The 23,731-nt window shown below is 36.6% G+C and overlaps 1 protein-coding gene across 3 annotated transcripts in view; it reads right to left on the reverse strand.

Moving 5' to 3' along the window:
- Positions 1-466: 466 nt before the first annotated feature.
- The window catches only part of ap1g1 (adaptor related protein complex 1 subunit gamma 1), a 46,738-nt gene continuing 23,473 nt past the window's right edge, over positions 467-23,731 (reverse strand). For 2 of the 3 annotated variants that reach the window (XM_087258848.1, XM_087258847.1), the window contains exons 7-23: positions 23,281-23,376; positions 19,564-19,644; positions 19,380-19,478; positions 19,235-19,290; positions 18,296-18,409; positions 18,083-18,223; positions 15,841-15,895; positions 15,121-15,243; positions 13,480-13,569; positions 10,819-10,943; positions 10,604-10,708; positions 10,365-10,506; positions 8,725-8,851; positions 5,923-6,024; positions 5,687-5,847; positions 2,827-2,925; positions 467-1,285 (exon numbers count right to left, since the gene is read on the reverse strand). In XM_087258848.1, the coding sequence (XP_087114974.1) occupies positions 1,184-1,285; positions 2,827-2,925; positions 5,687-5,847; positions 5,923-6,024; positions 8,725-8,851; positions 10,365-10,506; positions 10,604-10,708; positions 10,819-10,943; positions 13,480-13,569; positions 15,121-15,243; positions 15,841-15,895; positions 18,083-18,223; positions 18,296-18,409; positions 19,235-19,290; positions 19,380-19,478; positions 19,564-19,644; positions 23,281-23,376 (1,818 nt within the window). In that variant the 3' untranslated portion in view covers positions 467-1,183. 3 annotated transcript variants of the gene reach the window in all.

Raw genomic sequence — 23,731 nt, forward strand, 5'->3', positions numbered from 1 at the left:
AACAGCAAAGTTTCTTGATTATTACGCCATAATAATAGTATAGTTCCTAGCCATATTGGCTTGGAAAATAGCAACTTTTCTTTTTCTGTTGAAATTAGTTAATGCTCAAAACTTTTTTTGACATTGAGGAAGATGCTAACGGTCTAATCCTATTCAATGATTTATGCTAAGCTAAGCTAAAAGTGCTGGATATCTGAACGGATTCAAAAATGGTAAAACTCGACTTTTCAACTCTAGATGATGCCTATTTCCCAAAAAAGTAGAGTGTTTCTTTAAACTCCAATGAAGTTTACCTCAATCCAAGCTGTCTTGCTTTCAAACAACAAGTCGAGGATCGATGTATGTGCTGAACGATCTCCCCTAACTCATGATGCTTCAACACAGTTATGACTGCTGACAGACAATGAGCCAAGCCAGATTCAAATGAGATGCGTGTGTAGCCAAAACACAGCGTGTATCCGGAGCATTCAATCTGGTATACTTTATTACAGGACATTAGATCAACCGTACACGAAAAAAATTTAAGAAATGCCATGTACAATGATAATTTAAGGCGCCGTCACAACCCGCGTTCCTCTTGATTCTGAAATGCTTTAAGGTGCAAATGTTCAGACTTTTGCAATTCATTCAGCATGTTTTTGTTTTGCTTTTTTTATCTTAAAATACACCAAAACCCATTAACAAGATTAAAAACATGAAGAAAATAATAATAAATCAAACAAAAGAGACAAAAATCAACCAAGCAGCTCCTTTGAATAGTGGCCGCGAGTGATGTTTTCTCCATGTACGCGCCAAGGGTGAAACCGGAGTGCACTATATAGTGAGGGTATAAGTGAGAATGCACAACGTTAAGTGCAAGTGTGTGAGTATGGACAATTTTTGCACGAACCCCGAAGCAGAGAGAAAGACAGACGGGGCAAAGTAACCAATGAAAAGATATGTATTGAGATATTAGTGATTTTTTTTTTCTTCATCGTTGTCGCTGTAATCAGCATCATCATGAACATCAGTCTTCATACCATCATCTCAGCGTCAGGAAGATTCCACTGCTTCCCATGCAACCCCAGGGCAGCGATCGGTGGTGATGTCACGGGGGATCATTTCGGGAATGGGGAGGGGACATCTTTCCCATAGTTCCCTTGCCGGGGAGGGGAGGTCTTTAAGATCGAGAAGGGTAGCAAAATCACTGCCAGGACTGAGGGGGGAAGTTGTTGACCTCGGCTAGGTCTTGTACTGGAGAGCCTTTGTGAGTGTATGTCAGCTTGATCCGCATTCGCAACTGTTGCTGTAAATGAGAGAGGAAGTCAGTCAGGCGTGTGCCAAAGCGGAGGATTTTAGATACACAGTTGAGGTATGAATTATTAGCACACCTGTATATTTTCTGTTTAACAGAAAACTTAACCCATTTCTAAACATAATACTTTTAATAACGGATTTCTTTTATCTTTGATATGATGACAGTAAATAATATTTGACTAGACTACTTGACTATTTTTAGTTTACTAGTATTCAGCTTAAAGTGACATTTGAAGGCTTGACTAGGTTAATTAGGCGAGTTAGAGTAATTAGGCAATCATTGTTTCACATTGGTTTCTTCTGTAGACAATCTAAAAAAAATATTTTGCTTAAGATGGCTAATAATTTTGACCTTAATTTTTTAATTTTTTTTTTTTTTATTAATTAAAAACTGCTTTTATTCTAGCCGAAATAAAACAAATCAGACTTTCTCCAGAGGAAAAAATATTATAGGAAATACTGCAAGAAATTTCTTCATCTGTTTATCATAATTTGGGAAATATCCCCACAATAAGGCTAAAAAATTTGACTTCAACTGTATATTTCATATTCTATAATCAATATCAAAGAGATACAGAAAAACAAATGACAGCTTGAAAGCAATACTGTGATCAAATTAAAGCTGCATGCATTTGAGTTGTTTATGACAGGAATACGAAAATACGCAACAAACATTTTGCAAAAAGTTTATTCCTTCATTTACTGCAAATCAGCAAACTAACAAAAACCCAAGTTTATAATGAGAAGGGTTTATAAGTTACTATGACTACATAACAATAGTGGTAATATAAAATAACAATAAATCTAAATTAATTAGGTTTTGTTAATTTTATTGTTACATCAGCAACTCATGGCAATTTCACGGCAAGATCAATATAGATAAAAAAAACATATTACATAATACTACATAAGTCAACAGGAGGTGATTTAAAAAATAAATACACCTAAATTACAAAATAACTTCCATTCGAGTGCTCAGGATGAACATCTTGTCAAGTAGACTGTACAATTTGGCACACTAATAAATAAGTTTTGGAAAATATAAATAAAATCTTTATTAATATTGTTTTGAGTTGCAGTACTATTACTACTAAACAAAATGCTCTATTAATAATACTTCACAGTACAATTATTGAACAAAAACAGACATTAATTCTACAGTTATACAGTAAAATAAATTATTTATGAGCGTCTTCCTTTCAATGAATTATGCAGTCCTCTGACAGACATCAGAGCAATGGGAGGGCGAGGACAATTTTAGATTCACATGCTAAAGTCACACCATGAATTGAGGCCTAAATCAATTCACATTTGTTTTAAACAGTAGTGCTAATCATATTGTTGGTAGGTGTGACACCCCTAGACTAGACTGATTTGATTTGTAAACTCAACAGTGCTGCTCTAAACATGATTAATCAAGCAAGTCCCTGACAATGGGTGCCACTAAAACACTAACTATTCCCTCCAGAGTAAAAATATTCAGTTTCATTGGGTTTAAACAGACTGATCAGACTTCCAGTAATGTCTTACCTTCTGTGGGTTGAGAACCCTGATGACCTGCGTGACACTTCCCTGGTTGAGTGCTGGGACTACATTACTGCTGGGGGACAGAAGCTGCAGCTGGAACGTCTGCAGACACACAGTTACACAATTGCCAGAGCAGAAAGAATAAATTAGAGGCACATGTAAATTCAGTGCATGCATAAGTATAGAATTTGTCAATTTATGTAAATTTCAATTCATTATCATTTAACGGGGTCAATTTATTGTATTATCAATTATTATCAATTGGATTGCTGTTTAAAACTAGTAAAAGGTCTACAGCAAAGGTGTCAATACACAAATTCAGTGTATACATGCATATTACATTTATGTTATGTAAATTCATTAGCATTTTAAAGGTCAATCCATATTGGATTATGTTAATATGTCTTTCAAATGTGTTAAATAATACACGTATAAATTCAGCGCATGCATACATATTTAATTTATATAATGTCAACTCATTAGCATCTGATGGGTCGATCCATATTGGATTGTTTAAAACAGGTGAAATTGAAACACCATTTACCCACATCACATAGTTACCTATATGCAACAAAGAAAATGTCATTTCTAATAATAATTGTGTTTATTATGCAATTAAAAAAAGACTAAAATAGAAAGAAACACTTTGTGAAGTTTATTTATGAAGTAATTTCGGGAGGATCGTATGCTTATGATTGCTTGCAGCCGGTCTCGCATTATCCAATTTAGGATTCACCAATCAGACGATTCCTAAGCCACTATAAATACCCTACGTTCCATATAACAGCCATCTTCGTTTTGAAGAATCCCCCTTCCACCCCTACTCCTCCTCCTTTTCTAGCTAGAGGAGAAGTTAAAAGTGATCTTTTTTGGTTTATTTGAACCCACGAAATGGAGGAAAAACCAGTGGAGGTTTGACAGGACTCAGGAGCAACCGTGTCTGTTTGACGTTTAATACAGAAAGAAATTAGTTTATTATCAACGTTGAGGAGAAATGGCTAATTCCCTTTAAACCCAGGTGAGCAAATATGTACATGTTCTACCCCATTAAAGGCTTCTTTCTCATTATGTAGTTAATAACAAAAGATATACGACGTGTTTATGGTTGTGAGACGTAGTTTGGACGACGTTGTCGGCGATTCTTCCTATAGTAAAGTCACGCAGTGTGAAACCCCCTGTCACCGATCCATCTTGCAGTGTAAACAAAGCAGCGACGAAACGCTAGCCCAGATAGTCATGCAGTGTGAAAACATCTGTGACACGACTACTTTGAAAATCATGCAGTCTGAACTCGGCATTAGACATGTTCCAAGTAAGTAGTTATCTCTTAAGAGCAATCACTATCTGTTCATTAGCAACTACAGCAGGGGAGTTCTCGAGATCTAACTGAGCTCAAACTCCCCTCACCTTGCAAATAGGTGGAAGCACAGGGCTCGAGGATCTTAAGAGCTCAGGGCTCTCTCCCGGGACAGCATGCCAAACAAGCTTTATAATCAATCATCAGCTAAGTGAGAACTCTTGAAATTTTATTTATGAACCACGACCCACTGACAGGTAAAATGTGCTTCTCTCTCTCTCTCTCTCTCTCAGCATTTTAGACATGTATATGAAATAGCCAGTGTAATATATTAACATCAAATTAATAAAATAATCAGCAAATGAGAAATAAAAGACCGTAAAGTTAATAAAAACAAACAATATCTCTAAACATTATCATAATTGCAAGATTAAAATTAGTTTTTCAATCAGGCAAATCAATTGATTAGAAATTACTCATTGTGTACATTTATTTTGCAGCCAGTTTAGACCAATCATTTCGTCTTCTCCACGTATAAAGTCTAAGTCGTTTTGGTTTTATGAATCTATTAATTACTTTTTTTCCTCTGTATCGCAGCTGTGAAACCAGGCGGAAAATAGTCTTTAATAAAAGAGAAAGGCAAAAACCCATACAACTTTTAAAAAAGCGAAAAAAAAAAAGTTGAATCCTGGACATTTTAGGAGATTTAGAAACCTGAGCTGGACAAATTTTTTTGTGTCCCAAAATTGCGCGTCTCTGTGGGTCTGAAGAACACGTAAAACTGACTGCACAACTGTTGACAAGTCTTGCGGGCACAAAACGAAACTGGTAAACAAATGAAGATTTTCCACTACTTAATCGATCGCGGATGTTTGTTTATTTTGAGCAGATAATAAAAGTGCATGCTATTAATAGTAAAAAAAAATTGTGTCACTAAATATACATGGGCAGCCGTTAATGTACCTGCGCAGCTAAAGTCTATGTGTGAGAAACCCTGCAATTATTTGCATCTAATGGGTTAACCTATATTGGATTGTTATATTTAAAGTACTGAAATGTCTATCAAATGTGTTTACACAAATATAAATTCAGTGTATACATATTGAATTTGTCAATTTATGTAATGTCAATTCATTAGCATTTAATCTATATTATTTGTGACTGATTTATAATCTATTCATACTACCATTAGGCCTCTCAGGTCGTCCAACAGGAGACTATTAAATGTTCCTCAGGTTAAACTTTTGCTGCTGCTGCTCCAAAACCTTCCAGTTTCTGTTGTAACAGCCTCTAAATCCATCTCAAAGCCCACCTTTCCTCTTTGGCTTTTAATTATAGTTAGTTGTGATTTGTCAGGGATCATTTTGTGGTGTAATTTGTTGTCCTTGGTGTTAACGTTTCTTTTTTTTTGATTGTACAGCATCTTGGTCTACAATAGTTTTTGTTTCGTTATTTTTATTGGTGCTTTATAAATAAAGATTGTTGTTGTCGTTACTTTTAATTAAAAAAAAAACCTCTGTATAATGAAAATAATCACTGTCTGAAAACTGTAAAAACCAGACAAACCTTTGGTACTGCAGCCTGGAACACAAATTCTGTCATGTCCACCTCTGTGGTGTTGGTGGCGTGGATGGTGATTACCGCTATATTGGGATTGGGGTTGGAGCGTTCAAACGTGAACTCGATTTTCAATCCATTTTTATTGTACGCCGTCATTGGTGGAATGCCTGCAAGAGAAACTCGTGCTAATTGTCTGCGCTAATTTGCAGGAACCATCATGATGAAATTGACTGTAAGCTCACCCGCTCCAATGTCATTGAAGAGGGGCTGTGAAGTGAGACCGTCCAAAAGGAAAGGGGGCTGGGACATGGGCACAGAGGGAGCAGGGGTGGGGGCCGGACCGCCTAAGGGGTGAGAAGCAGCAACATAATGGCGTGAGCAGGGATTCACCCAAAAATGAATCACTGGTAAAGGAAACTCATACTAGTCTGAAATTAGAAAGAGGATATCTAGGGCTTGGCATGATTTGAAGCAGTTCACTAGCATGCCTTTCAATTCAGTGACACAGTCAAATTGACTTGACACTGATTCATTTGGAGATATGTCAGATACAGTTTCTCTCAAGTATATGTACCCTTCTCAACTAATGCAGCATACTGTATGGAACTCTGACTATAATATTAGACATTAAATCTGACTATTTATTTGTATTCAAACATAAAATTGCACATAAAATATGTTTATAAATTAATAATATTAATAACTAAACCTTATTAAGAAAAACTTGAAGATATAATTACCTACTTCAAATATTTTAATTAGTTCTGGGCAACGAATAATTGTATCCAAAATAAAAGTTTGCTTTGACATAATAAATGTATATAATACGCACATTTATTATGTATATGTGATGCACACATACATTAAAAACTAAATAATACATCATATTAAATAATAAATAATACATATATTACTAAATATATTGTCACATAGATATTTAATTGTATATATTATCTGTAGCATATACATCATATCTAAATAAGAAAACAATATTTGCATGCATGTGTGTATTTCTCTATACAAATTGTGATTGTATGTGATTAATCTCAATTAATATTTGCTCAGCACTAACTTTAATGTAAACGTTAAACACTGCTGTCATAAAATACAATTTGTTTTACAATAGATTGATTCAATCACATTAAATATTGAAGAACAGGTTATATAAAAACATTATTAATGTGTAATATACTTAACATATGTAGCAAACAGTTAAATATCAAAAGCTACGGTCATTATTTGGCATTTCTTAGATTACATTTAACATCACGTGACAAAAGCTCCTTTATTTATAGTTTTCGGTGGTTGAAACTGATAGAGGAACTACATAATTGAGACAATGCATTTCAGAAAGCTTTACTGTTATAATATGAAAAATATAATGGAAATGATTTATAATAATAATAATTATAATAATAATGATAAGAAATGATAATGATAATTATGATAATAATTCTAATAATAATATTGATAATAATAAAACGATGATGATGATAATAATAATAATAATAATAATAATAATAATAATAATTCTAATTCGATTAATAATAATAATAATTAAAAAAAAACTACAATAATAATAATAATAAAATAATATTAAAAATAATAATAGTAATAGTTCTAATTCTGATAATAATAATAATAATAATAAAAACAATAATAATGGTAATAATTCTAATAATAATTCTAATAATAATACAAAAACAACAACAACAACAACAATAAAAAAACAAAACAACAACAATGATAATGATGATAATAATAATAATAATAATAATAATAATAATAATAATAATAATAATAGTAAGAATGATAACAACAATGATAATAATGCTAACAATAATAACAATGTTCCAAACAAAATAGCAGAGAACTACAAAATAAAATTCTTTCCTGCTGATAAACAATGTAAATATCGACAGCCAATCAGAATCAATTCAGCTTTTAGAATCTTGAGCATTTAAAGCAGCAGACAGCAACAATATTTGTCGGCTTCTGTTATTTTTTTGTGAAGAATATTCACACACTACCTGAAAACAGCAAATCTACAAGTGAGAAATGACTATTTTTAGCCCAGCAATAAATAACCAGCATTTTCATTTTTGGGTGAACTACTTCTAAGGCTGCATTTACACACTGCATGGTTCAAGTGACTCAATTCAGATTTTTTTTTCTCTCCTATGGCGCAGATCGGACATGGCCTGTGTATGTGTAAGCAGGAACAAAATCACAAGGATTCAGATTTACTCAAATCAGATTCAGGCCTTGTTCATATGTGGAAATTTATCCGATGTGTATTGGATCTGTGCCCTCGTGTCTGCAGTGTTAGCAGGTAAATCGGATTTTCACCGGTCAATGAGAGTTGAATTAAAAACCATAGCGAACGACGTCAAGTCTGATGCTTTCATTTCAGTACAGACTTCAGAAGAGTCCCAAACCTTAAATCTAATACACAAGGACTAAATACACTCTTAGATTGTCATATACACGCAAGTGTTTAATCATATTAACAAGAGAGCGAGAGCAACATCAGACATGTAACCAATATAAACTACTATAAAACTGTTGGATACATCACGTGCATAAATCACACCATGGACATTACATTAAGATGCCTACTGGTTTAAAAAGTTCTAGATTAAAAGAAGATGGCCAACTGAGAACTTTCTGTGGTAAACTATAGTAAAACAACAACTTGTTTTAAAAAATTAGTCTGACTACATTAACAATAGGAATAGAGAAAAGGGCGCTCTTTAATTATCAGTTGTCAGTCAGCGCCCGCTCTTTTTCCTGGTCATTGCATCTTTGCCATGTGCTGTGTAAACACAGAAAATCTAGTACGAGTCACTTTTAAAATATGATGCAAGCAGGTCATCAAAAAAAAAAATCGAATGGAGTCACAGAATCGGAACTGACCATCAAGATCTGCAGTATAAAAGCAGCCTAACACACAACAGTCTGTCAGGGCTCTAAACATGGGGAAGCACATAGGAACAGCAGGATGTGAAGTTGTTAAAAGCAGCAGAAGTGTCCAGAAGACCGACCTGTCAGAGAAAGATCTCCTAGCAGATCCAGCAGTTCTCCTCCAGCTGACGCCGGCTTTGTGGGAGCGGTTGTTTGGATAACAGGTACCACATCATTACCTCCGAGTAGGTCTAATAAATCATTTGCCTGTGAAACGGCAAACAGAAACCATTGGCATAAATATTTCACTGTATCTATTTATCCTTCCTTATCTGCTCAACCATACAGAAGAGGTTTTTTTCATTACTCTGGGTGCTCAATCAATCCATACAGAAGCGAAGCACACCACACATTTTGTACATCTCCTTTATCCAGCACACCTGGTAAAATCAGCTTAGAAACCTTCCTAAAATTCAACGCATCTGCTTCTGCAGCCGGCAGCTAGCTCTTTGCAACTTTCACATGGTTGCCCACTGAAGCCAAGCAGGGCTGTGCCTGGTCAGTACCTGGATGGGAGACCACATGGGAAAGCTAGGTTGTTGCCAGAAGTGATGTTAGTGAGACCTGCAGAAGTGTGCTCAACCTGCGGTGTGTGGGTCCTCACGCCCCAGTATAGTGAAGCGGACTCTATACAGCTTAAGGCTGATTTCTACTTCTGTGTCAAGCGCACATTGGTGCTCTGGCACAGCCTTAGCGTGAACACATAGCCCTTGCTGTGGTGCACCTCTCAATAAATGTAACTACATGTTGCAAAAACGCGTCGCCTAAGCTCTGTGATTGGTCGGTTAGGTAGCGCTGACGAGTGTGGGTGGTGCTGAGAGCTGCGAGCCTGATGCAGCGAGTGTTTACAAGCGTGTATTCCCGTGAAGGAGCTCTAGATGGAAACTGTTGTTTTGGGTTTACCTTATGATTATAGTTGTTGCACGTCTGCCGGTTCCCGCCTCTCAATGAGCGCATTTGAGCTACTTGTACATTAAGGTAGAGTACAAAACATAAACCTACTGCCAGCTAATGTTTCGGAAGTGTGTACACTGGTGGTGGATGAGAATTGTGAACATTATGAGTTTACTTGCTTCATTCGCACGTCAAATTTGCTTCATTCGCGCATCACGTTTATTGTGAATTGAATTTAGATTCACGTCATGGGCAGGGCTTCTGTCTGCCTGGTGACTAGCTTCATTGCGAAATGGCTAACATGGATTTTATTGAGAGAGTAGCTGTGCTCTATGTGCTTAAGGAAGACTGAAAAACAGCGTGGATTCATTCGGCGCCATGTCTGAGTCCGCTAGATCCTTTCAGAGGTGCACCCAGCTCTGTGAGTTCATCAACTCCTTGAGAAACTGTACTTGGATGGAGGCTTTCAGCAGTGCTTCAGACTGAGCCCAGCCCTGTTTGATGAACTATTGTCCAGTGTCAGCAAGAGGATTTCCCTTTGGGACACCAACAACAGGCGCTACGTCATAATCATGCCCCCACAAAAGCAAGCTCCTGATTGGTTAATGCGGTGAGCTACTTTATTTGTGCAAATCGCATCATTCGCACGAAACATGCCACAAGATGTCTATTTGCATTGACTTAACATGTAAATCCCTCAGGCTTGACGCTTCATCCGCGTCTGGTGTGAACGCAGCTTTATGAAGATACTGAGAAGCCTTGAGGTCTGCTAATGTGCATTTGTTTGAACTGAAAAATGTAGATGTAAAAAAAAAGAAAAACTCACCTGACTGATTGGCTGAGGGATGTTGGGCGGATGTTTTGTGTCCAGAATGGGTGCATCTGTTTCTCCATTGGTCTGTACAATCTCTGCTGGGCCGTTGGTGGCGCTTTTCTCCATGATAGGCATTCGCTCTAGTAATGCAGGTCTACATGGGGGAACAGAAAGAGTGAGGATGAGAAAACCAAAGCTAGGAGTGAACCAAAAATAGTCGAAAACGGTAGCACAAGTAGGTCAGCTCTTACCTCATGTGATCATATTTTTTGAAAAGTGCGTTATATTCCACAGCTCTCTGCTGTAGCTCCACATCTATGCTGCTGCCATATATCGAGACCACTTTCTTGATTCGACTACAGGGCAAATGAAAATAAATAGAAGATCAGGACCTCATCCACTCGGGGACTCAAACTCATTTCAGGGAAGTATATCCTCATATTTGTATCAGAAGAGATGTGCTTACTTCACACTGCTGAAACGGGTCGACAGCTTCATGATAGCAGTTAGAGAATAACCTCTCGTTACAGGGGCGGACAAGTTAGAAACCAGGAGACCTTCTAAGACATCCAGAACCTCATCTTCAGAAACCTGTTAAGACGAGAAAGCAAAACAGTATGATGGTTCTGAAAAAGGGGATTTATATTGCAAAATATAAAATAGATATTTGTCTTGTTTCTAGTCCACATGTCTAAACATTCTTAAAATCAAGAAGCCCTTTCTGTACAAGTAAAAATTATTATCTAGTAAGACAAAATTAAGTGAGTTTTTACTTAAAGGTGCAGAGTGTGTAAGCGTCAGCAGATCTTGAAAATAAAGTGTTTGAGATTGAACTTTAGATCTGAGACTTAAAACCAAGTATGAATGATTCAGTATGTACATTTAATAATTTTAAAGAGGTTTATATGTATTAGTTAGATTATAAACCTTACCATTTCATGAGTGAGTGCATATTCTATGCTTCCGAACGGCTGTATTTAAATTTCTGTTGTGTTTCGTCTGATGCAAACAGCCAAATTGCTCATCACTGCTATTAATAACCACCTCATGTGGAACTCTGATTCTGCGTCTCATTTCAGAGTCTGTTACTGTCCACCGGAGGTTGCATTTCATTCACGAGCTCTGTTTTCAACAAGGCAGCCTGATGTGCTAAAATATAATTGGCTAAAGTGGCAGTGGGCGGGTTAAAAGAAAAACAGTGTTCCAGCACATAACTCGCATTTTCAAAGCAGAATATCTGACTTCAGCACTGTTTTTCAGATAAACAAGAATGTTCACGTTTCTTAAATATCTGCAAACATATTTAGGCATTTATATGGTTTAGAAGAGTCAAGCACCTTTAAATAAAGCCAAATAATTAGCCAGTGGAGTAAGCAAATTAATCTTTAAAAAATTATATATATATATATATATATATATATATATATATATATATATATATATATATACCCATATATTTGCATACTTCACTAGCAAATTGCTTTGCTTGTTTTAAGGTAAATTAAAAAATTAACAATTAAAAATAACTTGTATAGAAAATTTATTTATTTAGTTATGTTTAAAAGCTATATCAGCAGCATTGGCTATATTGATGGCAACATTGATAAAAAATATTCAATAAATAATTTACAAAAATAGGAGTTTAAAAAATCAGCAACAAAAGAATTCAGATAACAACAATGCTGATAAAAAAAAGACAAAAGATCTATCAATTTAGTCAGTGATAAATATTTTAAAGTTCCTCTAAGAGAAAAAATTTCCCTTAAAATAATTTCTGAATGAAACCACTAACATAGTCTAAAAGTATACATTCTGTTGAAATGTATATTCTTATAATAGGTTTCAATTCCGGTTTCAATAAATATGAGTGGGTAGGTCTTTTTTTATTCTACATCTTATATGTAAACAACCAAGTTGTGTAAATTATTAAAATGCAATTTTTTTTTCTATTTTGCACATCAACGAATTAACTTTATAATTTGTTGGTTGTACATTCATCCCATTACGTGTCATTAATGTACAGATTTAGGGTGTAATCACACTAGGCTATCCAAACTGTTCCTGGGCGCGTTTGACCCCCATTTCCTGGTTTGTTTGACAAGTGTGAGTGCTCTTCAATTGGCCGGTGCTGGCCTGGTTGCAAGAGGTGTGCCAGAGTAAATTTTCTTTCTTTTTTTTTTCTTAAACTCTACTATTTTTTATATATATATATATTATATTAATGTTAAGCACCTTGGGTCTGAGAGTAACGCAATTTCGATTCTCTGTATGTCTTGTACATGTGGCTGAATTGACAATAAAGCTGACTTTGACTTTGAGAGTGTGGTTGGGTTGGGCTTTGGCATTGTACGCTTGTAGTGTGAGTGCAAAGGGCACCTGAGCGAGAAACATAAGAAGCGACGTCACTTTTAAGGGACTGTTTTATATGGATTCATTACTTTTCAATGAATGCAAACTCACAGTTTATCAAAGATATAAACCCCTCGCTGCACATCAACTGCCACCTTCAGCAAACCTCCTAATACGTGCTACACGATGGCTTTTCGTGAAAATTTACGAGCATCAAAGGTGGTGGATCTGTTCAGCAAAAGATTTGACTGCGTGTTCAATATAAAATAAAATAATACAAAACAATATAACTCAATCAATCTCCATACAGTCTAACAACACAACAGTCGCATGACGCAAGCATGCTCGGCCGGTAAAACTGCATTGTGAGTGCGGGCCGAGGGGGAGAGGGGAGGGGGACAATCGCACCCAAGCATGGTTCAAGGCAACCGTGCCTAGTTTGAGTTCACCCTTAAAAGCAGGTTTGACATCAGACTTAACCTTAATTTTCAAGTCAAAGTCAAAGTCAGCTTTATTGTCAATTCAGCCACATGTGCAAGACATATAGAGAATCGAAATTGCGGTACTCTCAGACCCAAGGTGCTTAACATTAATATAAAATATATATATAAAAAATAGTAGAGTTTAAGAAAAAGAAAATTTACAGTATAATTTTGATTTTTATTCTGAAAACAAGACAATATTTTAAAAAAGTTTTGATATCTGTATTAGAAACAAGACAAATGTAAATAAGATGTGCACATTGCATACATATTGAAAGGGCTTTGAGGAAATGTACCTGAATAGGTTCCTCTTCCTCACACTGGCCTGAGACCAACAGATCTCCATACTCCCCTATGCACCAGGATGCCACCTGTACTAGAGGTTGCTATATGAAGAAAGTGTAAGTTAGTTCACAAAGACATAATGCTTTTATTCTGTCATCTAAATGTCATTCCAATCAACCTCTGCATGGGGTCTGAAGCTTTCAAGCTAAAACAAAAAATAGTATACATTCCACAGTGTTGAAAACACAAAGCTATGGTATGACAGGAGACCTGGAATGTAGGCACACAAGTTGCGCAAAACAGTTCATCATCCTACGTTATTGTCTTAAAGCGGTTTAAGCTTATCTCAGCTTTGTCACCATTTTCTTACATACCACAATGTAAAGGAGCAAAATCAACATTGTTGTCTGACAAGAGACATGGTGGCTCATTGATTAGCACTGACACCTCACAGCAACAAGGGACAGCTGGCATTTCTGTCTGAAGTTTGCATGTTCTCCTTGTGTTGGCGTGGGTTTCCTCCAGGAGCTGCGGCTACTCCCACAGTCCAAAGACATGCGCTATAGGTGAACTGAAGAAACTAAGTAGGCCGAAGTGTAAGAGTGTGTGTGTGTGTGTGTGTGTGTGTGTGTGTGAGAACAAAGAGCTTAGAATGAACAAAAAGCGACACTCAATAGAACGTACCAAGAACAGCAGCGCCCAGCAACAGCCCCGCAATCTGCCATTTTTTATTGAAAGCGATCAGCTGCCCGTTGGATCTTACTGCTGTCGGGATGGCGAGCAGCTGCTTTGTTTATTATTCATTTATTTAAAAAGCGCATTAAAGTTGAGACACAACCCGAAAGACGACAGAACAACACTTACTATGACAATCATCAGCACTTTTAATAGTTTATTTATAGACTTAAAATATGCTATTGTTCTATTGGAATTTTCATTCCAAAATTGCCACCTCGCCATCTTGTGGCTGTTTCCCAAATTGCACTATAGTGTCACCTCTTGTTGATTCTATGCTCTTTGGTGTGAATGAGTGTATATGGGTGTTTCCAAATACAGGGTTGTGGCTGGAAGGGCATCTGCTGCGTAAAACATTTGCCAGAATAGTTGGCGGATCATTCTGAGAAATAAGAGACCAAGCCGAAGGAAAATTAATGAATGAAACTGCTTGAGGAAACCAATTGAGGCCAAGCACTTGGGTTTTGAAACCAAATGGTTCGAGTACTGTGAACTTATACATGTATATTAAGTCATATACACGTATACCATTTGTGTTTGAGTATTAGTAACATTTTAAGTTCAGTTAATAGAACGAATTAAGTCCAAACAACTACATGGTTACTCAAATGGTTTGGTACTGCTTATAAATCAAGTTAACACAAAAGTATTAATTAATTAATTCATTAACTCATTCGGTTTGATTTCTGCTTAATATAATCAGTTAACGAGTTACCATAAATCCTTTTCATTAGGTCAAAGTAACTTTAAATAAGTTGAACTTACAACTTTTGTTTAATATAGTGATTTTTCCACTGTTGGGTTTTACGGTGTAATAATAAATACCTCCTTGAGACTAACAATTCGAATGGATTTGCAACAATATGCTAAGGTTTCATTCGTTATAAATTTACTCCAGCATGAAAGCTGATTCTGACCTGGGAGATGTCGTCCAGGAGGGCTTTGTAGAGTCTCTGTACAGTGTACGCATGCATCTCTACGCTGTTTGTGATGAGCTGAATGAGGTTGGGCACAGAGTCGTCCCGAACGTAACTCCCTGCCTGTGAAACAAGATACAACAAAACACATGCATCAGATAGCATTTCAATCAACATTTCCATCAAAATAATGCTACCTTTGTGCATTGCAGCTTCAGAAAACAAGGCTCATACAATTCAGTAGTCTTAAAACAGAAACTGCTCACTTCAGAGGTAAGTGTTCACAACATATCTGCCAATCAATCAGAATAATAATTAAAAAAAAGACTGATGTAAATTATTGTGGTTGTTAAACTGTCCTCAGAACTCATTTTGTTGTGTTCGTGGGCTGCTTATGTCATCATTTGGCTCAAGTTAGCAAAAATGCAAACTGGTTTTGCAAGAGGTCTGCCAACTACTGGCTTCAGCACCAATTTAGGTGAAAAAATGTATTATATGACAAACAAAAAGATTAGAAAAAGCTGTTGTCAAATTATAGGATCTAAAATCTACAACCAAGATCAAGTCAACAGCATCTATTAAAAACATTGTTTATTCTAATGTGTGCTTTGAAAAGACTTCAGGTGATCAACTAAAATGATCATTAATGTTATCTAGTCCAACAAAAAGTGGAAATTTAAGCAGAATAAAAAAAGGGAAGAAAATAAATGTATTGTTTACCGTGGTCAGAACCCTCATAATGGTGTCTATGTGCCATCTTTTGGAAGGCGCATACCTGCAACAAACAATCATTAGTGACATCAGCAAACCAAATAAACACTTGAGATGCTTTCACACCTGGTCCTCTTTTGGTGCACACCTGAGTGTGATTGCTTCAATCAGGGTTTCTTCAGGCTTCACCAAGTCAAATTTAGGACTTTAAGACCTTTTTGAAGACCATTATGAATGAAATTTCAGAATTATATGGTGCTAAACACTAAGGATTGTTTCTAATGGCCAGTGGAAAAGATTTTTTACTAGCCCCATTCAAAATTAAAAAATTTCAAGTTATGTCTTAGCCACATTTCCTAAATAACGTGTCAAAGCAAGCAAACTAGGTATACAGTGATCCCAAATCCATCAATTTCCCCATCCTGGCTGTTCTTTCTATGAATGAATGATGGAGAAGCACTCTCCATGCGTGTTTCCTTGTCGGTTAGTAAGTATATTTCATTGCACAACAATTAATCTATCAGGCTTTTTGGCTAAAAAGGAGAAATGACGGTTTAATTAGTTATTAATAGATTATATTTGTAAATGTCACTTATCCTGCTGTGCATAAACTAAGCTGTTGAATGGTCGGCGTATGAGGCGGCTAGGCTAACCTAGCTTCAATTTTGATTCAGTTAATTTCTAATTGTTGCCTAATATGTCATGAATAAACCCCTGTAATGCATACTGCAGTCCTCCTTTGTCTGGCTTTCTCGGATATCTCACCTGTTCGCCAAAAATGCCTAATTATATCCCTGGGAACGTCTGGCACCGTCGCATACACGTTGTGAAAGATGTTGCAGGCATGAAAGCTTGACAGGCGTAGCAATAGTAACTAAGGAGGGCGGGGCTTAGCGAAGGGTCAATTACGAGCTGTTTAAAATTAAGACCTACAACATCATATTTCAGTGCGTTTAAGACTAAATTTAAGACCCTGCAGAAACCCTGTTCAATTCCCACCTGCCCAAATGAACAGCATAATGTACTCCAGAACAAATCAATCAAACTATATGAGGAAGGCGTGAAAGCACCCTAAAATATTAAAACATTAAAAATACAAAAAGCATTAGCCCATATAAAAACCCAACTTTCAGGGCTTTCACATTTGTAGTTCGCTTCATTTGGTTCGGACCAAGGGCAATAAATGATACATTGTTGCATTTTCTGCCGTCTTTGGGTCCTTTTCACACCACACGTCTGGCTTTGGTCCGAACCAGTTGAAACGAACCAAAATGCAGTCATCTGACAAAATCCACATCACTCATTGTCCAGATGTTGTTGAACATATTTCCTAAACTGCTTATTGATTAGTCAGAATTCACGTGCGAAAAATTGCCAATGAACTCCCGCAGGTAAACAAAACCGACAGACACAAAATGTCGGTTTTACTCTGTAGGGACGACTGCGCTGATTGATTGTATCCCTGCTTTAGACAAATTATACATTGAGAATGAAGCGCGGCTGAAAACATTGTTTTAATGCATCGCTCGTCACTTCAGGAGGCGATGTGAATTAATTTAGCTAAACTGCAACATGGTCATCTTGCGGAAATATTACCAACGATCCATCAGGTAATGTTTTCCCCCCCTCTCTCTCTCTGTTGGTAAAGCGCAGTCAACAAATATTTTTTCTCCATATCCCATAATGCACAGAGCATCGGCCTACGGCAGCTGGATTGGTCCAAAAGGCGCAGTACTTTTTGTTGTTGGATCTGTTTTAGTACGAATCATATTCTCACAACAAACGAACCGCTCCAGGGTTAGTTTGAAAGCGTACCGAGACCACCTCTTCAAGCAGGTCTCGGTACGCTTATTTGGTCTGCTTTTGGTGCGCACTCGAGTACGATTGCTGCATTCTCACCAGCCCAAACGAACTCTAGTGCGATTCAATCGAACTACATAAGGCAGGTGTAAAAGCACCCTTAAACTCCTTTTAGTGCTGTCAGATATAAAAGTGTCAACAGAATCATCTTCTGCCGATGGATCACTCATTTTATCATCACACAGCCACTTCACAACTCACTCAAACAACTCAGCTAAAAAACCCTCTTTGTTCTTCAAGGATTTGCTTATAGCATTTGATCTGATTTTTTTCTGCTAGGCTTTTACAGTTTTAAAATCTCAACAGAAGCTACAAGGACATGCAAAAAGAGCCACTTGATATAGAAATCCTTGGCTCTTCCTCTTATGATTTCTTCACTAAACAGCCTTACTTCTCAGCAGCCAGGAAGATCCCCGATGCGCAGTCCGCTTTGAACTCGGGGTCACAGGAGTCCAGGAAATACAGAAGCTCCTTCATCATGCCCCGGATGTTGTTGCCATTGACGAGGGCAAAGCTCAGCTCCATTGCACGCCTGTTGAAGGACACATGTTAGGAGGAGGATGTCGCGGCATGCATAAATATCCATAGAGTGCACATAAATTACCTTTTAATGGACACGTCAAGGTCTTTTAAGCAGTCCACGATAGTGCTTCGATGTCTCTGCACAGCATTGTGGTCTGTCTGAACCGTCTTCAGTAGAGATGTCAATGCCACATATCTGATAAAAAAATAGTAATACATGTAAAACCCCTGTCATTTAGACTATCAAGAAAGCACGTGAAATCAATTAGTTTATTTCACAGCGAGGAGCCGGTCACACAGAAAGCATCTTTGTGGTTAAAAACGTGAGATAGCTCTCAGGAATGGTTGAAAGAAGCACCAGAAGCTTGCAATGTCTTTTATGCCTCTAAATACTTCTGATTGGCCTACTGCTTTGGAAATGATATTTTTAAGTGTCTGTTCACTCTTCAGCAGTTATACCTCCGAGCAGTGTATATATTTATATATATATATATATATATATATATATATATATATATATATATATATATATATATATATATATATATATATATATATATATATATATATATATATATATATATAAATTATATAATTGTTTTTACGCAAAATTGTCTTCAACTTTCTGGGAATTACCACCACAAAATCAGTCCTTTTTAAAATCACAAAATAAATTACAAAAAAACGGAAAAAAAATTCACAAAAATTTGTGAAAAACTAGGGAGTCTGTCAAGTGCGAAGTGCTTCAAAAAATAATGCAAGACATTGCAAAAAGGCCATCCGTCAAACATGTTTACATATTTTTTAAAAAATAATAATAAAAAATAAATAAATAAATTCTTAAGAAAAGTAGTGGATTGGAATAAAAAAAGCGTTCTGTGTGAATTATCCTTACAGCTATAGTCAGAAACAATGAGGTCATCATTTAAAACTCAGTCGATGGATCACTCAAAGTCTTCATCATTCTATCTCTTCATCATCAAACCTGAATGTCACAATTGATCACAGCCAAAACACATACCTGATGTTTTTGTCATTGTTGAGAAGAAAACGTCCTAGAATGTTAATTGCTAAAACCTGCAATAAAGCAAGCAAAAGCATTTTCATCCACTTTCACATTTCAATCCCACTCAGATGTTGAACAGCATGACTGATGTAACACTCACCCTCAGACCACTCTCTGATTTGATGTCCATAATAGTAAGAACCGTTTCATAGAGGATAGCATTGCCTACATTTTTACTCGTCTCTGTATTCGTTGCAACCTATTGGAACATTAATTAATGGGAAATTTTCAAAAAAAAGAACATTACAAAACGTACTGTTCTATAAAGTAGATTAACTGCTTACCTGTGCAAGAATGTCATTCATAGCTTCACTAGAGTCATCGTCCCCCTTTCCCAGAATTCTCAGTAGCCTCAATATCCGCACCTTAAAAATGCCAAGAGACACAGTGTGGCCCAGAGGAGCTCATCAGATTGCTTTAGGGTATAAAGAACAGGTATCACCTCATATGGGAACGATGGATTACAAACTTGTGGCCCACTCTAAAAATCAATGTTGTGCATTTGATCAAATAAATGACATGTGATACATTAGATCAGTGTTTCCCAACTCCGTTCCCGAAGGCACACCAACAGTACACATTTTCAACCTCTCCCTAACCAAACACACCTGAACCATCTCATCAGAACACCAGAAGAAACTCCAAAACCTAAAATGAATGGGTTTAAATTAATGTGCTTTTAAAAGTTAATAAACAAAAGCACTGTTCTTAAAAAGTAAAAAGAAAACGCATATAAATGTAAAATATTATCATAAAAACCTGGAAATGTCTCTTGGGCCTCATAAATATAGGCCATTTTCAAATTTTAAAATTTATCAAAAACATATTATATGTGAATATGATGTATTCATATATAAACTCTTTTTGATAAATTTTGATATTTGAAAATAGGTTGCATTTATATGACATTTTTTGCAAACTTTGAAATCTAAACATCAACGTGTATTTTAAATATTTGAATTAGATTTACATATTTAAATTAGAAATTAGATCTGCTTACTGTGTGTTAGAGTAGGCTTTGTGTGCCAGAAAAGCAGATGATTAAACTATAGCTGTCAACATTGGGATATATAAATACAGGATATGCCCCCAGCAACCGTTACAAATATGGAGAGGAAATTAGCTTTAAATGATAGAATACATTAGAAAAATGAAAATAAAAGCCTTTTAAAATCAATTTACTGATCACAACGGTGTTAGCATATGCGTTAAAAGGTTAAAAGAGTGTTCATTTTTCTACTTTTATTATTCAGCGATTCCTCTACGTACCCCTAGAAGGAATCCTGCGTACCACAGTTTGAGAACCACTGCATTAGATAATGTAATTCACACTGATGGCTACGTTAAAGATGTTGTAGGAGACTTTTATTTATTGAATAGTCTGTTATGAAAATCCCAGTTTCATAAGAGACTTTGCTAAAATCGTCATGCATCTTTAAAAGTTTTCAGTTTTAGACAAGACTTTCTGCTTGTTGGTCATTAAGCACCTTGTTTACAGGCCAGTCCATAGATGCAAAGCATAAATAGCACCGTCTCTGCTTCCTAAGCAATTTTTAATTTGTCATGGGAGAGTGCATTTTTTGCTGCTACTGCAAAATTACCATCAGACTAAATGGTATTTTTGTAGCACCTGGTTTTAGAAAAATCAGGGAGTAGGGCTGCACGGCATTGCAATGTTTAGTTTTTCTTCGATACACATTTTAATATGAATACAAATTTCACCAGATGAATTGAATAGCTCTTCTTGGAAAGAACTCATAATTTTAGATCGATTGGGTTGTAGGGCTGGGCATCTGCATAAAATAATATACAAATTACAAGATAGTTTAATACTGTAGAGGTCTGCATTCATACATTTCCGAATAAAACGTGGTAGAAAACTCTGGTGTAAAACAAAACGGGAGCTGGAGGTCTAAGAATATAGCACTCCTGAGTGCCAACGTTATTTCAGAACAGCATATTATCTTATTGAGCACGGTTACAGCCAGTGCTCAAGACTGTTAAGCCTTGTTTATACTTCTGCACTGAGTGAACGGCGTGACCCACGGTGCATGCCTACAGTGTAGCTGTGCATTTATACTTCTGCGCGCTGTTTGTGTTGCTCTGCAATAACACTTCCAAAACAAACTTATGTTCCTCTGTGTCGTGTTTCTTCGATGGTGTTCTGTTTGTTCTGAACGCTACCTTCTTGTAGAAGTAGCTCAAACTCGCTCACTTTGAGGTGGAACCGGCGGATGTGCAACAACGTTAATCATAATGTAAAAACTGTCCACCTGGAGCTCCTTCACGGGACTCGACACTTGTAAACACTCCCTCCAACAGGTTTGCGTGGCTCTTACTCGTCAGCGCTACCAATCACAGAGCTTGCGCTATGCAGCGTTGCGGTGTGTAGTTACATTTTTTGAGAGCGTCAGTGATAGCCATGGCAAGGGCTATGCGACCATGCGGAGCATCCGCTTGATGCAAAAGTATAAATCAGCCTTTATAAATTATGAATGTATGACCAGTGCATTCTGGTAATGCTTTATATAAAGAAAATGTATTAAATTTTTCCGCAGTTTGTGTGCGCATCATCTGCATCTGCTCAGAACGGGCTTTACCAACATGGCAGAGCAAAGTGAATATGCGCTGTCCTTCAGCTTGCATTATAAAATGGTTAGTTTACTGTTTGGAATCAGGAAAGTCTGATGTATGAGAGTCTTTTTAATGCGTCATTGAAGCAAATGGAAAAAAAACTACCCTTCTGGATGTGATAATACCTCAAAGTTTTACCCTTTAGCAGTCACAAGACTGGAACCTCAGGTGTAATGTGGCACACATATCTCATCACAAAGGGGCAAACAAACCTGACATTTAGCCTACAATCCTTGCACAACCTTCACTTTTATCTGTTACCCCTCTCTTTTGGTAGTACCCAATTTAAACATGAGATTTTGGAATCCAGATTTAAATTCAGTGGGAACGGTCAGGTAGAAAACGGGGCAGGCAGCAGGTAAACAAAGGCTGAATATACGGCACGAGCGGTCGGGAGAAGAATAAAAATTAGTCCCGCGCAGACCTCTACTGTAGAGCAACAGTATTGAGGTGCAGAAATTGAACAATAAAAACAAATCACTATAGTCATCAGTGTACAAATAATTAAATACAATTAATCATTGTAAAGATACAAATGTTAAAAAAAAAACTGTACAAAAGCACGCACATCTCTCTTAATTGGGTTATCAGCCAAAACCGCAAAAAGTGCAATTAAATGTAAATCAAAGGCGGCAACACCAAGGCTCCAAAAATACAAATTTATTAAATTAAAAAGGCTGACACAGAGCATGTTACGTTTCGAGCCGCCCGGCTCTTCATCAGGTGGCTCGAAATGTAACACGCTCTGTGTCAGCCTTTTTAATTTAATAAATTTGTATTTTTAGACCCTTGGTGTTGCCGCCTTTGATTTACATTTAAAGATACAAATGTTACCATTTTCTTGTAAACTAATGCTTTAAACTCTCGAATACAGTTAAAAATTCATGCAAATGAAATTTGCTGGTTAAACTTTGCCGTGACTTCACAAACCATGTGTTCTGAACTGTGTATCGCTGATGAGTGATCTATTTATTCTGCAGCCCTAACTGGGAGTGTTTAAAGTCTGTATGAATTCAAAATCTACAATCTTTATTTTGCTAGTGCACATTGTTATTCATTTAGTGAAAAATTAATCTACAGAAAAAAAAAAAAAAGGTTTTGCCTTGTTTTAAATCACAATCTGATCATTTGTTTCCGCATTTAGAGTAGCGGTGCTTCTGTGGTCTTAACAAAACTGTTAGTTTGCTACAAGGGAATGTGCAAAAGCCCTACCCCTACTCAATATTCCAATTTAGATGAAAGTACATCATACTTTAACCAAATTAAAGTCAAAGACTGTTGTTTCAATATGTTGAAGAAATTTTCATAACACTAACATCATCCAATGCACTTTTATGCACCACTGACAGAAAACGATGCGTCTATACCTGCAGGAAAGGGTCACTGATGCCGGACACATCATGCTCAGGAGAGTAGCCTGACATGATCAGGTTCTTCAGGATTCGCACAAGTTGTGGAACCAGCTAAAAAGATACATAATTGGGAGAAAAGAATGATAGAGCAATAATGAGCAAGGTCACAGCAGGGTCACTGAGGTCTTAAGAGGACAGCACAAAAAAAGGGGTCAGTAAGAGTCAATACACATAGGCACCCTGAGTTGATCATCTTCCAATAGATTGGTTTCACTACACAGCTGATTTGGTATTTAAGACATGGATATCATCATGTCAGCGTTTGCTATAATTGTTTGTGTGTTTATAACCAGAATTCTTGTTAATTTAGCAAATGTCTTCATTTGTACCCCCCACAATACTGTACATATTGGAAAAACCACAACCCAATAGTGACCGTATGAAAGGAGAACCATTAAAAATTAAT

The sequence above is a fragment of the Danio rerio genome, chromosome 7 (assembly GCF_052040795.2).
Source record: "Danio rerio strain M-AB ecotype USA chromosome 7, GRCz13ab, whole genome shotgun sequence".
Classification (NCBI taxonomy): Eukaryota; Metazoa; Chordata; class Actinopteri; order Cypriniformes; family Danionidae; genus Danio; species Danio rerio.